This window comes from Scylla paramamosain, chromosome 37 (genome assembly GCF_035594125.1).
Source record: "Scylla paramamosain isolate STU-SP2022 chromosome 37, ASM3559412v1, whole genome shotgun sequence".
Lineage (NCBI taxonomy): Eukaryota > Metazoa > Arthropoda > Malacostraca > Decapoda > Portunidae > Scylla > Scylla paramamosain.
This window is the reverse complement of record NC_087187.1, coordinates 6002501-6016031: the sequence shown is the minus strand read 5'-3', so window position 1 is coordinate 6016031 and position 13531 is coordinate 6002501. Positions and strand designations below refer to the sequence as shown.

The window sequence follows — 13531 nt, the reverse complement described above, 5'->3', positions numbered from 1 at the left end:
CTTTTACTGTTTAGTGCTTCCCTTGTATCTAACCATGTCCAGTACTTACTGCATATGACTTTACACGGGCCAATCTGCTCCCCGGCCAGGAAGGAAATGAGTTTCTTGATCTCAACTGTGGCGGAGTGCAGCTGCTCCTCATCCATCTGGCTGGCAGCACCCTCCAAGTCTGGGTGAGGCACACTGTGTTAGGAAGGTGTGGGGAATAGGACAGGAGAGTGTGCAGCAGCAGCAGAAGCAGTAGAAGTAGTAGTAGTAGTAGTAGTAGCAGTAACTGCAGAGAGGTAAGTATATGAGCCAGAGGGAAGTAAAGAAACACAGAAACTTGGAATACATTAGAAGTGGCAGAGGTGAGGACTACATCAAATGAAGAAAAACAGGATAAACACAGCAATGGAGACAGGACCACACAACTGTAGTTCAGACCCTGTATACTACAAACACATATATGCACACACAACTCTGGTACTCCCTGCCTGCTTCTATAATTCCTCCCTCCTATGACTTGAACTCTTTCATGAGGGAGATTTCAAGACACATTCTTCAATTTTGGATGATCTTTTTTTACCTTTCTTTAGAGTCAGTGGGCCTTTTTTCACTTTTGTTGCCCAAGACCAGCACCCCTCTTACACACACACACACACACACACACACACAAAAAAAAAAAAAAAAAAAAAAAAAAGTGGCAGAAGCAAGGACTATGTATCAAATGAAAGAAAAACAGGATAAACACAGCTCTGGAGACAGAACCACTTTAATGTAGCTCAGATCCTGTGTACAACGACTAGGTAAAACACACACACACACACACACACACACACACACACTCTCTCTCTCTCTCTCCTGCCTCACCCCAAGTTGGCATGGTTAGGTTCCTGAAGTAGGTGGAGACATTGGCAGCATCTGAGGTGACAGAGAGGACCAGGGTGCCCTTGCGGTTGGCAGCGAGGGTGAGGCTGGACGACAGGTTCTTCATGCGCTCCACCACATGCCTTAGCTTCTTCAGCGGAGGCAGGTAGATAGAGGCAGTGAAGTGGGGCATCTCAGGCTCCTGGTAGAGGTGCCACTGACGGCGGGGGAGAGGCAGGACTGGAACGTCATGCACCACTGTCCTGGCGTGCTCTGAGAAGGATGGCTGCATGGTGAAGATAAGGTCCAGTGTGAGTGTGTGAGAGAAAGGTGAATTTTGTGTGATGGTGGATGAGAATTATATTAATGCACTAAATGTGTTAGTATTAATGTTATGTCCCATCCAGTCTCTTCTGTACTGTTCAATGTGTTCTACTGTATTTTATAAGCATCTCTTTAGCAAGTAGTTTACTCAGACCCTATCATACAAGTGACAAAAGCCATGACAGTGCTTGACATAATATGTAATCCAGTGTACAGATGGCCAAAAAGTCATGTCAAATTACATCAAATTTTTCAGATAAGAAAAAAAAAAAAAAAAAAAAAAAAAAAAGCTTCCACTCATCACATTCCCAGGTGTTCTTGGTTTTTGTGGGCATGAAATTCAGTGGACATTGTGACCTAAACATCTGGAGCATCTTGACAACAGTGTGAGGGACAGAGCAGCACACCACTCACCATCTGCATCTCCAGGGTGAGGCATGGCGACAGCTTCTTGGCCAGCTTGATCTTCAGGTTCCGCACAGCAGCATTGTTGGACTTGAAAACACTCAGAGTCCCTGACAGCTTGTCTATAAAGTGAATATAGCCATGTTAGTCCCACAGATGTGCAAAGGTGCACCACCCTAACTGTGATAATGCAGTACTGGAAGTTATCCACTAGAGCCTACAAGGCTACATGATGACAGTTCAGTGCATCTTTTTATATCATGGTGTGCAATGAATGGACTTGCATAAACTTTCTGCCTGTTTCTATTTTCCCTTTCTCATGTTTAAACTGTTTCAAGGGGAGAGTATCAAGAAAACCCTGGAAATAAATTGGTAGCTCTCAGTAAAAATAAAAAGAACAGTAAGTTTATCCCCAAAAGTTCAAACATAACAAAGTTTCCAAAAAGACAATGAATAAATTCTTGACATCAGAATAAATAGCAAAAACATCAACCAGGTCTGAACATAAAGAGATTTCTCACACACTGGATAAATAATTTGTATATAGTTAAGTAGCAAGTCTATTAGTGAAGCTCTAACATAAGAAAATGTTCCTGAATATTGAGTAAATTCTTGGCACAGAGAACATATTGAACTTAATGCTACCAAGGCTAAAATTTCCATGCACACTTGAAACAAAAAGACAGGGGCAATATTTGAACAAAAAAATAAATAAACAGACATTAAAATAAGCAATCATCATAAAGAAGTAATGAAAAGTTTATCCCACAAGGTTTAAACATGAAGGAAATCCCTGGACACAATAAATCCTCAACTCACTCAATATGAACAGTCTCCCCTACCGGGTTCAAACTCCAGGAATATTTCATTGTGTTCCTCGGAGACACCACTCATGGTGACAGTGCTAAAGTAGTGGCCCTGGTCCAGCTCTGCCCAGAGGCCCGGCGCTCGGTGCACAGTGCCCGGCTCATTGATGATGAAGTAGAGGTGTGTGCGGGTGATACGCAGGACACACAGCTTGGCCAGGCGAGCCAGTGACCCAATGACAACTGTGAGGGAGTGGAGTGTGAGGGGTGGCCATGGTGTGCGCTGCAGAGTGCGTGTAGATCACATCTGGGACAGGCCAGTTGGTGGGAAACTGGATCTTCAAGATAAATAACACAGCAAGTGCAGCGGATTTTGTTTTTCATACACTGCTTTTTTATCCTAAATCCTTAATAATGGCATGATCTTTATGATGAAATGTCTGTTGGAAATAAAGATGTTTACCGCTACACTCTCAGTTATCCATTTTGAAGGTGTGTGTGGTATCAGGCTTCATCTAGTTTCACAAAGCCCTTAACTATTACATAGCCAAGACTGAAGCACAGCAGTTTGACTCATGTGACTGAGATACAGAAACACCAGTCAGTTTGACTTGCAGGGCCAATAGACTGACACAGAAGAATTGTTGCTACTTTAAGGCTTCCCAGTAAGGGATAGCTGACCTATAAAAATTTACTTAGATTTAGTTCTGAAATGTCTTCACTGTCACAGGGTGCACCAGTAAAAGTATTTATGTAACTTTTTCCTTTCTGAGTGTGTGTGTATCTTGAACTGACCTCCTGATTGTTTCTTGAGGTCACATTCTTCACAAAGTGATGAGAGTCTCTTGGCGAGTCACACACACACACACACAGACACACACACACTACTAACTGCCAAGCAACAATCTCCTAATATGATAAATTTTCTGAAAACCACATCTTAAAGTTACAACAAAGCTTCTCTATTCTGATAGATTTTTTATGCATCTTGCATTAGCATGACTACCATTTCTCGGCAAAATAATATTCAACTGAAAAAAATAAGCTCAGCCAGCCCAGTCCAGCCTAGGGTCAGCCCAGCACTTGTCACACATCAACTGAACACTACATGACTGCCCTTTACTACCATGCACAGTCCTCTAACTGCTGCCTAATAACTTCCTACTACACAAGCTGTCAATGGTAGCATAACATTAAATCAGGCCTGACCTAACCAATCTTCCACCTGGGGTTTCCCTCCCTGGATTCTCAAGGCATTAAAATTTGATATGATAGTCATTTACAAATGTGCAGATTCAGACCAGTTGCCATACAAGTCACTGGCAAGATGAACACAATGTGATGGGCAAGAGTCATGCAGTTCCTTGAAATAACACTGCTAACAGTCTTGAAATTAGCAGTGGTTTGCTGAAACTTTACCCATTTTGGAATTTATTTACACACACACACACACACACACACACACACACACACACACACACACACACACACACACTTACAAGAGAAAATACTAATCTATGAAAAAGATAGTAATAATTTTGTATAAAATAGACAGTAATAGCCTGAATGATTTCATTTTTTTTTTATTTACACCATAATCCCCCTATCCACCTAACCTAGCCAGAGAGTTGTGCCCCCCTTGGCTCCCCCTGGGATTCTATCCTGTCCTGGAGAATAAGATCAAGGGAATTTTTTTTTTTGGGGGGGAGGGGTGAAGTGCCCGTGTCTAATTCGAAAACTATGGATTTCCCACGGAAACCCGGATATAGTTTTAGAATCCAGTAAGGTATGCAAAAATCACACCCCTATGTTGTAGAGTAATTCCTGTTGTCACACACACACACACACACACTCTCTCTCTCTCTCTTACGTGCAAATTGTCTGATGCAGCCAAGCTCTATCATGGTGCCCGAGAACTTCATGTTGTTCTTGCCGGCGAGGCGGTTCCAAGTCAGGGAGAGAAAGAGAGCGAAGACAACGTGACCTGACCTCTGCAGCCTCTCTTCCTGCTCCTGCTCTTTCTCCTCCTGTTTCTTATTGTTCTTCTTTAGTACAGCGGAATTCTAAGGTACTTCCTGCCGCCACTACTACTGAATGCAGCGCCGCTTTGTTGATGTGATTGTCTTGATCTTCAGCTTGACATTGCAGTTGTTGTTGGTGCTGCTGCTGTTTAATTTTCATTCTCTACCTTTGATTTATTTTCATTTTCACTTATTTACTTTTACATCTTTATTTTCCTCTGCCATTTCTTTGTCTATTTTTCTTCTTTAAATTTTATTTCAATTTGTTTTTATATAATTTTCAGTTTTTCTTTTTCTTTTATATTTTTTTTCTTTACTATTATTTTTTGTTCCTTTCCCCTTCCTTTTTTTTTTTTTTTATCACACACACACACACACACACACACACACACACACACACACACAGCATTGGGCGTACCGGTGGTTCATGTACGAGCAGTTCTGACCAGTACAACCATTACTTTAGCCTTTCATTGCGACACAAAGCAGCATCAAAAAGCAGTGCGTGAAGTCTTCATAAAACAACTACAAGAAAGTCAGAAATGAAAAGAATACATTTTGCAATTTCTTCCTAGTTCAAAGATTGGATGTGGCTGTAGAACAAGTAAAGATGTCTTAGAGTGATTGTTAATTAAGGAAAGGTATACCAAGTGGTATTCAAAGGGTTAAACACCAATTTTACACACACACACACACACACACACATATATATATATATATATATATATATATATATATATATATATATATATATATATATATATATATATATATATATATATATATATATATATATATATATGTATATATAATCTAATCTAGCTGTTTTTCTCTTTCTCGATAAAATAACTACTACGTCATTTTATTTTTTTTTTTCATTTTTTTCTTATTAGCACGCCTAGGATTGTTTTGGTAATTAATTTAAGACTTAAGAAGTATAAGAAACATATACTAGGTAATAATATCCAATAAAATATAGTCTAGCAATTCGTATTTTCAAATTTAAAATTAGTCTGTGTCTGGACCTTAAAAATTATTATCTTTGTACGACGAGAATTCCTGTTTTCTTAATTTATCTTGAAAGTAAACTTTTTTTTTATATTCAGAATATGTAATACAATCTAGACTGTCTGTTTTCTTTCTCGATATTATATATTTTTATGGTGCCGTTTGTAAAAGTTACAGGTCGTTTTTTGGAATTTTCTTTATTATTACTCAGGCTTAAAATGTTTAGATATTCACGGTATTAGTTAAAGTATATGGCAAGCCAAAATATGCAGTGCATCCCATTGTGGGGTGTCTTCTTTCTTCCCCCTGTTTTCAAAATCAAAAGCAGCTACGTAAATATTTTTCATGTCTCCTTCAGTGTCTACACATCAATACTTAGCTAATCGTCTGTGTGTTTCCTGGCTCAGACGTGAAGGAAACCAGAATTAACCACGAAAATAGATAAATTACCCCAAAAAACGCCTCAAATAAGAGCGTTCAGAGCGCCTACCATGAAAACATGACGTCATTAGGGTAGACCGAGACCTTCCTTCTCCAGATTTTTCCAGTATTTCCAGGTGTTTTCCAGACTGAAGGTGTAGAAGGAAAAATGAGGAATGGAGGAGGCAGGAGAGAGAGAAAAAAAAATTCTCTCTCTCTCTCTCTCTCTCTCTCTCTCTCTCTCTCTCTCTCTCTCTCTCTCTCTCTCTCTCTCTCTCTCTCTCTCTCTCTCTCTCTCCTAGTAGTAGTAGTAGTAGTAGTAGTTGAAGTAGTAGTAGTAGTAGTAGTAGTAGTAGTAGCAGCAGCAGCAGTAGCAGTAATTATTTTCGTATTGTAGTTCCACTTAGTAGTAGTATAAATAATTGTAGCAACAGTAGTAGTAATCATTGTTGTAATAATAGTAGTAGTTATTATTCTTTTAGTAGAGAGAGAGAGAGAGAGAGAGAGAGAGAGAGAGAGAGAGAGAGAGAGAGAGAGAGAGAGAGAGAGAGAGAGAGAGAGAGAGAGAGAGAGAGAGAGAGAGAGAGAGTTACTTCCTTTCCTGTTTATTCATCTGTATTTCCTTTTTAATATTTTGGTACTATTATTGATTTTCTTTACAACTTTTTCTTTTCCTTTTCTTCTTATATTTTAGTCTTCTTTTATATCTATTTTTTCCTTCTTATTCTTCTAACCTGTTTTATATCACATTTGTTTCCTCCTTCATCCTGAAACGTATTCCAGGCTCCTCTTAACTCTGCATATCAGCATTTCCTGTAAGACAATAAACAAGAAAAATTAAGAGAAGATAACCATCAGGCGATACTATCATAGGCTACAGCTCTAATCTCTGCCTTGCATGTCAGTATCTCTTCAAGTGCATCTCCCTGATTCCTCTTTTTCGACGCTTGACACCAGTGCATTCTCAAACATTTCCGCCTCTTGTCTCACTTATTTTTTTACAGGTTCTAGTGGAAGTTATTGGGGTTTTCCAAGAGTGTTTTTATGACTACCGCTAATTTAACAGTCTTTAGTGGACGTTGTTGGGGGTTTTCAAGGTTTTCATGATTCTAGTGATAGTTATATGAGATTTAATGAAAGTTGTTAGGTTTTTTCAAGGGTGTTTTCGTGATTCTAATGATATTTTACCAAAGATTCATCTTCATCAATGAGGGAAAAACAAAGAAAACTGCTTTGTTAATAGACGTATACATAAAGATAGATAGATAGATAGAGAGATAGATGAAAATAACGCTTACACACATTTATTATCTTTTATCTCACTTAATATAACCTTACCTAGCATAGCGCAACCTAACCTAACCTAACCTGTCATGAACACGACTGGTAAGACTATTGCCCCCCCCCCCCAGTTCATTAGGGCATAGATCAGAGGTAGATTATCCTGTGTCACCTCGGTATCATGTTAACACTATCTTATCAGTGTCTAACGGGTGCTGTTATTGCGTGTGTGCAGCTGCTGGCGTGGTGGTGGTGGTGGTGGTGGTGGTGGTGGTGAAGTGCTTCCTGCAGTCATAAAGTACATATTGGTGAAGACGTGTTTACTACTACTACTACTACTACTACTACTACTACTACTACTACTACTACTACTACTAAAGGTGAGGACAATGTTAGAAGAGATGGGAGGGGAAAGAATGGTGAGGGAGAGTGTTCTTAGGGGAAAAAAGGGGAAAGAAATATACGGGTAATATTGGGAGAGAAGAAAAGAAGGGACTTAATGGAATATGAAAGAAGAAAGGAAAGAAAATGGAAGATGGGTCAGAAAAAAAATGGGAAAAATCGGAAGATATAGGAATATAGACGGGAAAGAACAGAAGACGGTAGGAGAAGAGAAAGAGAGAGAACGAGACACGAGAGGAGAATAAAGAGAGTAAGATGAAAAAAAACGAGAAAAAAACGGGAAAAATGGGAGGGATAGAGAGGAAAAACGGGGAGACAACTGGACAATAAAAGGGAAAACGAAAAATAAAATATAAAAGGAGAAAGGAGGAGAAAGAACAAGACACGAGAGGAGAATAAAGAGAAAAAGACAGAAAAGGAGAGAGAGAAAAGAAAACGAGGGGGAGACAGGAAATATTAGAGAAAAACAAAAGATAACTGGAAAATAGAGAAAAAAAAAAAACGAGTTATAAGGAGAGGAGGAAGAAAGGAAAATAATGAGACACGAGTGGAGGAAAGCGAGAAAACAACGGAGGACAGGAGAGGAAAAGGGGGAAAAATAGAAGACAGTTAGAAAATAGAGGGGAAAAGAAGAGTGGTGGGTGTCGGGAAGGTGAGGGAGGTTCACCTGTCACTCAGCGTTATCGGAAACCTTTATCAGTGTCCTACCCACGCCTCGCCCCCGCTGCCCGTGTTGGGAAACGCTTGCTTCTCTCACCACGAGTATTTTAGCGGCCACTGAGATGATTAGTTAGGTTTTCATGGTTGCTGTTTTTGTTGTTGTTGTTTTTGGTCCTATTGGTAATGTTGAATTTTTGTTTAGCTATTAGTAGAATCGTGAAACATCTCAGTAATTTCCACTCGAGTCTCTTTACCACCAGTCTTGAAAATATCCTTGCAAACCCTCAATAGTTTCCGCTCTCCTCATAAACAACTATTAGAATTATGAAAACGGTCTTGAAAACCCGCTAATAATTTGCACTATTCTCGTTAACTGTTATTTGAATCATGAAAACGTCCTTGGAAAACCCTAAAAGTTTCCGCTACAACTACAGCCTGTGTAACTGTCACTAAAATCACGAAAACATCTTGAAAACCACCATTAATTTCCACTACAGCTTGTTTATCTATTACTAAAATCATGAAAGTACTCTTGAAAAACCATAATGTAACTAGATCCTGTTAAAGTATCACTATTATAAAATCATGAAAACACCCTTGAAAATCCCAACGACGACTCCCACTACAGCTTCTTTTTTTTTTTTTTTGCCACCAGAATCATGAAAATATCTTTGAAAACCGTAAGTGTTTCACCTAGAGTCTATTTAGCTATCACTGGAATCATGAAAACACTCTTGAAAACTCTAATAATTTCCACGAGAAACTCCTCTGTTCATCTATCACTATCATCATGAAAACACTCTTGAAAACTCTAATAACTCCCACTAAATCCTGCCTCTGTTTATCTATCACTATCATGAAAGCACTCTTGAAAACCTCAATAACTTCCAGACGAAACTGTTAGACTATCACAAGAATCATGAAAAAAAAAAAAATGCGATAACAGAGAATAGTGGAACTTATTAATAAAGTATTCAAGGTTACTTTCATGGTTCCAGTGAGAGACAAACAGAAACAGGTTGTGGTGGAAATGATGAGGATTTTCAAGGACTCTGCATCATCAAACAAAGTAACACACGAGAGAACCCGACTATATTCTTACATTCTAACAACATCCATGGTTTGTAAGGAGGTTGGGAGCAGATCTGAGGACGCAAGACTGAGGGGAAGACACAAGACAGTGGGAAGTCTGGCATGGTACTCGGCTTATGTTACTGTACAAGCGATTAATCAAAACTTGGCTGATTGGTGGGTGGTGGTGGTGGTGGTGGTGGTGGTGGTGGTGGTGGTGGAAATTATATTAAAATCTCGATATTCGTCACAATTACTCGTATACTATTCACTATATACTTTTTTCGTGAATGGAGGAGGGAAATTTTAAATGACTGTTCTCGTTCTCGTTCTCGTTGTTGTTGTTGTTGTTGTTGTTGTTGTTGTTGTTGTTGTTGTTGTTGTTGTTGTTGCTGTTAGTTTTTGGTGGTGGTGGTGGTAGTGGCATTGTGGTGGTGACAGGTGGAGCTGAGAGAAGGTCGGTCATACCACCTGCTGTATCCAAGGTTAGAACACACACACACACACACACACACACACACACACACGAGAGAGAGAGAGAGAGAGAGAGAGAGAGAGAGAGAGAGAGAGAGAGAGAGAGAGAGAGAGAGAGAGAGAGAGAGAGAGAGAGAGAGAGAGAGAGACAGAGAGAGAGAGAGAGAGAAAGACGAACAAAATGACACAAAGACAGACTCAGACAAAAAACAAAAAATAAACAAAGCAAACGCAAGAACAGATGGGTCTCTCTCTCTCTCTCTCTCTCTCTCTCTCTCTCTCTCTCTCTCTCTCTCTCTCTCTCTGCTCCGCCTCGTATAGCCAAACAAAATCTACTACTTTGTTCTTCCTCTGTGTTCCTTTGTATTGCGTCGCCAGCCTCCCTATTAGGTTACTCCCTTCTTGTTTGGTGTTATTGATATAGTTTGTGGCAACCCTGTGTGTGTGTGTGTGTGTGTGTGTGTGTGTGTGTGTGTGTGTGTGTGTGTGATTTCAGTATGTTTGTGTGATCTTTTGAGACGTGTGTGTGTGTGTGTGTGTGTGTGTGTGTGTGTGTGTGATGACTCATGAGATTTGGTGGGTTGGTAACTTGAGAATAAACATGAGAGAGCGTCAATCTTTCATTTTAATCTCTCTCTCTCTCTCTCTCTCTCTCTCTCTCTCTCTCTCTCTCTCTCTCTCTCTCTCTCTCTCTAATGTATATTTTTTTCGTTTACATTCGTTTTTTTTTTATCTGTGCTTCATTTTCATACTTTCTAACGTTTCTTCTTTTTCTTCTTCTTCTTCTTCTTCTTCTTCTTCTTCTTCTTTTTTTGTTCTTTTCTTTTCTTCCTCTTCACTTGTTCTTTTGTTATTCTTCTTCTTGTTCTTCTCATTGTTCTTTTCTTGGTCTTTTATTCTTTTGTTTTTCTTTCTCTTGTTCATGTTTCTTCTCCTTTTTCTTAATCTCTCTCTCTCTCTCTCTCTCTCTCTCTCTCTCTCTCTCTCTCTCTCTCTCTCTCTCTCTCTCTCTCTCTCTCTCTCTCTCGTGATTCGCCTCATTAACGTTAATAATAAAAAAAAGTTCAGCCACTTAAACTCATATATTTTTCACAAAGTAGTTTTCTGTTTATCTTTGATCATAAAAGTCTGAATTTGCTCTCACGCTTTGGCAAATACTTCCATTATCTATCTGTCTGTCTGTCTGTCTGTCTGTCTGTCTGTCTAACTGTTTGTCTGTCTATCTCTCTATCTAATTAACTGTTTGTCTATCTATCTATCCGTCTATTAATCTATTAATCTATCTATTTGTATATCTATTTAACTATTTGTCTATCTGTCTATCTATCCGTCTATCTATCTATGCATCTATCTGTTTATCTATCTATCTATCTATCTATCTATCTATCTATCTGTCTATCTATCGTTTTATCAGTATTGTAGGAAAATTTTGAATACGAGAGAGAGAGAGAGAGAGAGAGAGAGAGAGAGAGAGAGAGAGAGAGAGAGAGAGAGAGAGAGAGAGAAAAAAAAAAAATTCCCTAACCATTCTACTTTTCTCATTTCCTTGTTCAGTTTTATTTTTCTTATTTTTTTTACTTCTCGTCTATCATTTAATTTTATCCTCCACCTCTCTCTCTCTCTCTCTCTCTCTCTCTCTCTCTCTCTCTCTCTCTCTCTCTCTCTCTCTCTCTCCCTCTCTCTAAATATTTTTTATAAGAATGACAAGAGAAGGCAAAAAAATGAGACACTGAAGTTCTATTTGTGGTACCAAGATTCTCTCTCTCTCTCTCTCTCTCTCTCTCTCTCTCTCTCTCTCTCTCTCTCTCTCTCTCTCTCTCTCTCTCTCTCTCTCTCTCTTTCTCTCTCATTTAAACAGTTTTCTTAGAATGAGAAGAGATGAAAAATAGTAGTTCTATTTGTAATACCCAGAATCTCTCTCTCTCTCTCTCTCTCTCTCTCTCTCTCTCTCTCTCTCTCTCTCTCTCTCTTTCGGGTACGGAGCCATAGTAGAGTGTTCCTTAACAACCACTTCTTCCTTCCTTCATTCCTTCCTTCCTTCATTAATTTCTCTCTCTCTCTCTCTCTCTCTCTCTCTCTCTCTCTCTCTCTCTCTCTCTCTCTCTCTCTCTCTCTCTCTCTGTCTAATTGCTTAACAGTACAATGGAGAGTTAATGGCTAGTGCTCTTTACTAGCTAGTTAGGTGCCTGGGGATGTGTTGGGAGAGGCAAGCAGGGTGAGGATTGTGGGTAGGATGTGGAAAGAGAGTGAGTGAGGGGATGATGGGTGTATGTAGGGTGATAAGGAGATGGGTGTGAATAGGGTGCGTGGGAAGATGGGCGTACGTAGAATGATGGAGTGATGGGGTGATGGGATGGAGTATGGTGCGTGGGGAAATGGGGTGATGGGTGCGTGGGGAGATGGGGTGTGAGTGTGATGGGTACGTGGGATCGAGTAGGGTGCGTGGAGGAATGGGTGATGGGGAGATGGGGTGATAGGTGCGTGGGGAGAGGTGATGGGTGCGTGGGTAATGGGTTGCGTGGGGTGTAACAAGTAGGGCAGTGCCAGGACGTGTGGATAAGTCTTACTGAAAGAGAGTGGTTTTATCAGAGTGTCCTTCAACCTCTCTCTCTCTCTCTCTCTCTCTCTCTCTCTCTCTCTCTCTCTCTCTCTCTCTCTCTAATCATGTCCCTTTTCGCTCCACATAAAGCGTAAGACGTGAAACGAGGCGGCGCAGACCAAGGTATAATAAAGACCTCACCCTTGATGCAGACAGGTGAGAGTAAGGCACGGCGCTCCCCCTCACCCATTACCTGCCCTATAATGACCCTCACTAATTGCCCAGATAAAGAGGAGGGAGGTAAGTAAATGGGTCTCTATAATACGTTAATTTAAGCTCGGGAACCTCGTCTGGCCTCTCAGCCCCTCTCAACATCCCATGGTTTGTAATTACCGCGTCCAGGTACCCCTCCTTCACCTGTCTCAGCCTTCCGCTCTTCATTGCCGCGAGTTGCCTGTTCTGAGACTCCTGTGACGGGATGGGAAAGGTGTGGCGTGTTGTCTTCCTGTGTGGTGTATGGGTGTCTCATCTTGACCCTCACACTTCTATTTACCGCTTTTTTTTTTTTAATCATTAACTACTTTAAGACGGTTTTTCTTGTTCTATAGCCGTCTCTAATCGTTATACTGGCTAGAAACTGTATAATGTATTTTTAGGCCCTTTCGTTTTTTCCTTGTAGATGCTTATAAATATTCCATTCATTGTTCTCTGTGTTCTGGGAAGAATTAAGGCACTCAAGTGTTTATCATTTCTTCTTATTCTTCAGAAATCTCTATTCGTTATACAGGCTTTTTAATGGTATAACATATTCTTAATCCCTTTCTTTTTTTCTTGTATATGCTTACAGAGATTTCATTCATTGTTCTTGATATTGTGAATTGTTGCATGTCGCAGTGGAAGAGTTAAGGCATGCAGGGGTTCACCTCCCACCCCACCCACCCACGCTGCCACGGTGGCAGAACGGAACCTGTTTCTGTACAGCACGTGTCACTCCCTCCCTCTCTCCCAAGGTCGCCACTGTGTTCCCCCTCACACAGCAGTGGCGGGGCGAGGTGAATTAAACACAGGCAAGGTACTCCTATATGCAGTGTTGTAGGGAGGCACAAGTGAGGGGCAGCAGGTCTGTTGCTGCTTATTCCTGCCTGGTAGGTGGAGTGGTGTGAGCCTCGCCTGGTGGAGACGCTCAAGCTGAAGGAAGGAAGGAAGAAAAGTGAGTGGTGGAGAGTTAACAAGAAAAGAGAAATGAGTGTTTTGATGTGGCGTGTGATGTG

General features: G+C 40.3%; 1 protein-coding gene across 6 annotated transcripts in view; it reads right to left on the bottom strand.

The window, feature by feature from the left end:
* The window catches only part of LOC135091560 (checkpoint protein HUS1-like), a 143067-nt gene that overhangs the window by 3775 nt on the left and 125761 nt on the right, over nucleotides 1-13531 (bottom strand). For 4 of the 6 annotated variants that reach the window (XM_063989312.1, XM_063989314.1, XM_063989313.1 and 1 more), the window contains 4 exons: nucleotides 2421-2627; nucleotides 1588-1700; nucleotides 853-1135; nucleotides 50-169 (listed from right to left, as the gene is read on the bottom strand). In XM_063989312.1, the coding sequence (XP_063845382.1) occupies nucleotides 50-169; nucleotides 853-1135; nucleotides 1588-1700; nucleotides 2421-2627 (723 nt within the window). Of the gene's footprint in view, nucleotides 1-49; nucleotides 170-852; nucleotides 1136-1587; nucleotides 1701-2420; nucleotides 2628-4254; nucleotides 4693-13531 lie in introns of those variants that run through there. The other 2 variants (XM_063989316.1, XM_063989317.1) reach the window with 2 other exon arrangements.